The following is a 1,316-nucleotide window of genomic DNA, read 5'->3' as shown; positions in this document are numbered from 1 at the left end:
ATGTAAAATATTTAAATATATATGTAATAAAAAATAAAAAATAAATTAATCAATAATCAAATATTGATAAAAAGTATTTAAGTAGATTGGTTATATGTAATTTATGATAAAATAACTTAATTGGAAAAATTATAAAATTAAATTAAAACAACTCATAAAAGTCTAGCGCGATAAACAGTGCGCGCGTATTTAACTACCGATTTAAAACTACCGATTAAACTACCGATTTTGACCACTTTGCTGCGTGCTTCGAATAAACAATTTCTTAGAAATGTGCTGAACAAAAGATAGACTCTCACTTTGAAACACACACGATTTGCAGTAATGCTAAGAAATATTGCATTTTTAAATATCGATTTTCAAATATTCTTTTTTCTCATTCTTTTTTATTTTTATAGATTTTATTTTTATGTTATAAAACGGATAAATGTGAAACTTAATTTGTCATTGTGATTTCAGGAATCGTAAATGAAGCTATGCAAACGCAATGCAGAAAATGCTCCGAAAAACAAAAAGAACTTTTGAATGTTTTAAGTGATTGGTTTACAAAGAATAGGCCCGAAGAATGGGAAGCACTTGTTAAGAAGACTATAGAGAACGTTCAAAATAAAAATGCTTAAAGGACTTGATTTGCTGATAACAAATACGAAAAAAAAACTCTGACGAAGATGATGTCTTATGAAATGATGATTTATGTATAAAATTATGTATAAAATTATTACATATGAAAACTAATTCAGTATACAAACTATATAATGCTATATACTACAGTGTTTGGTAGAATAAAAGCATAAAATAAATTCAATTCTGTTCTTTTTATTTTATAATCGTCTTCAACTTAGTGCTATCTGCCGTATTCTTATATTTTATATGTACTACCAGAGAAAAATTTGAGAGAGACCATACCGATTTTTTTCCTATCAAAATCGTCTGTACTAATACATCTATTTTCAGTTTGTGAACTACGTGACTACATACATTTTCTGACACTATTGATAAAATTGTATCATCGAAAGTAGATATGGTTCATCTCTATACTAAATTCTCAGGACAAAAGCATACCGACTATCCTTAGGAGAGATTTAATGAGTTCTTAAACGAAAAAATTTTAATTTCTTCATCTTGTATTATGCAATAAAAGTTGTTAAATTTTAATTAATGAAATTGAAAATTCAAATAAGTTAATTTAGTGTGTAAATTTTGTCTTAAAATATTTTATAAAATTACGAAGTTATTTTTTTATGTAAATTTTTTACCATAAATTTTTGCCCGATTTTACCAAATATAATTACTAGTAGATATATATATATATATAT

The 1,316-nt window shown here is 25.1% G+C and overlaps 1 protein-coding gene across 1 annotated transcript in view; it reads left to right on the top strand.

The window, feature by feature from the left end:
* The window catches only part of LOC108684686 (putative odorant-binding protein A10), a 2,443-nt gene extending 1,638 nt beyond the window's left edge, over positions 1-805 (top strand). The window contains exon 2 of the mRNA XM_018189140.1: positions 460-805. Coding sequence (XP_018044629.1) covers positions 460-620 — 161 coding nt within the window. The 3' untranslated portion in view covers positions 621-805. The remainder of the gene's footprint in view (positions 1-459) is intronic.
* The last annotated feature ends 511 nt before the right edge of the window (positions 806-1,316 follow it).

The sequence above is a fragment of the Atta colombica genome, unplaced genomic scaffold (genome assembly GCF_001594045.1).
Source record: "Atta colombica isolate Treedump-2 unplaced genomic scaffold, Acol1.0 scaffold137, whole genome shotgun sequence".
Taxonomy (NCBI): Eukaryota; Metazoa; Arthropoda; class Insecta; order Hymenoptera; family Formicidae; genus Atta; species Atta colombica.
The sequence above is the reverse complement of the archived record's forward strand: the minus strand, read 5'-3'. Positions and strand labels throughout refer to the sequence as shown.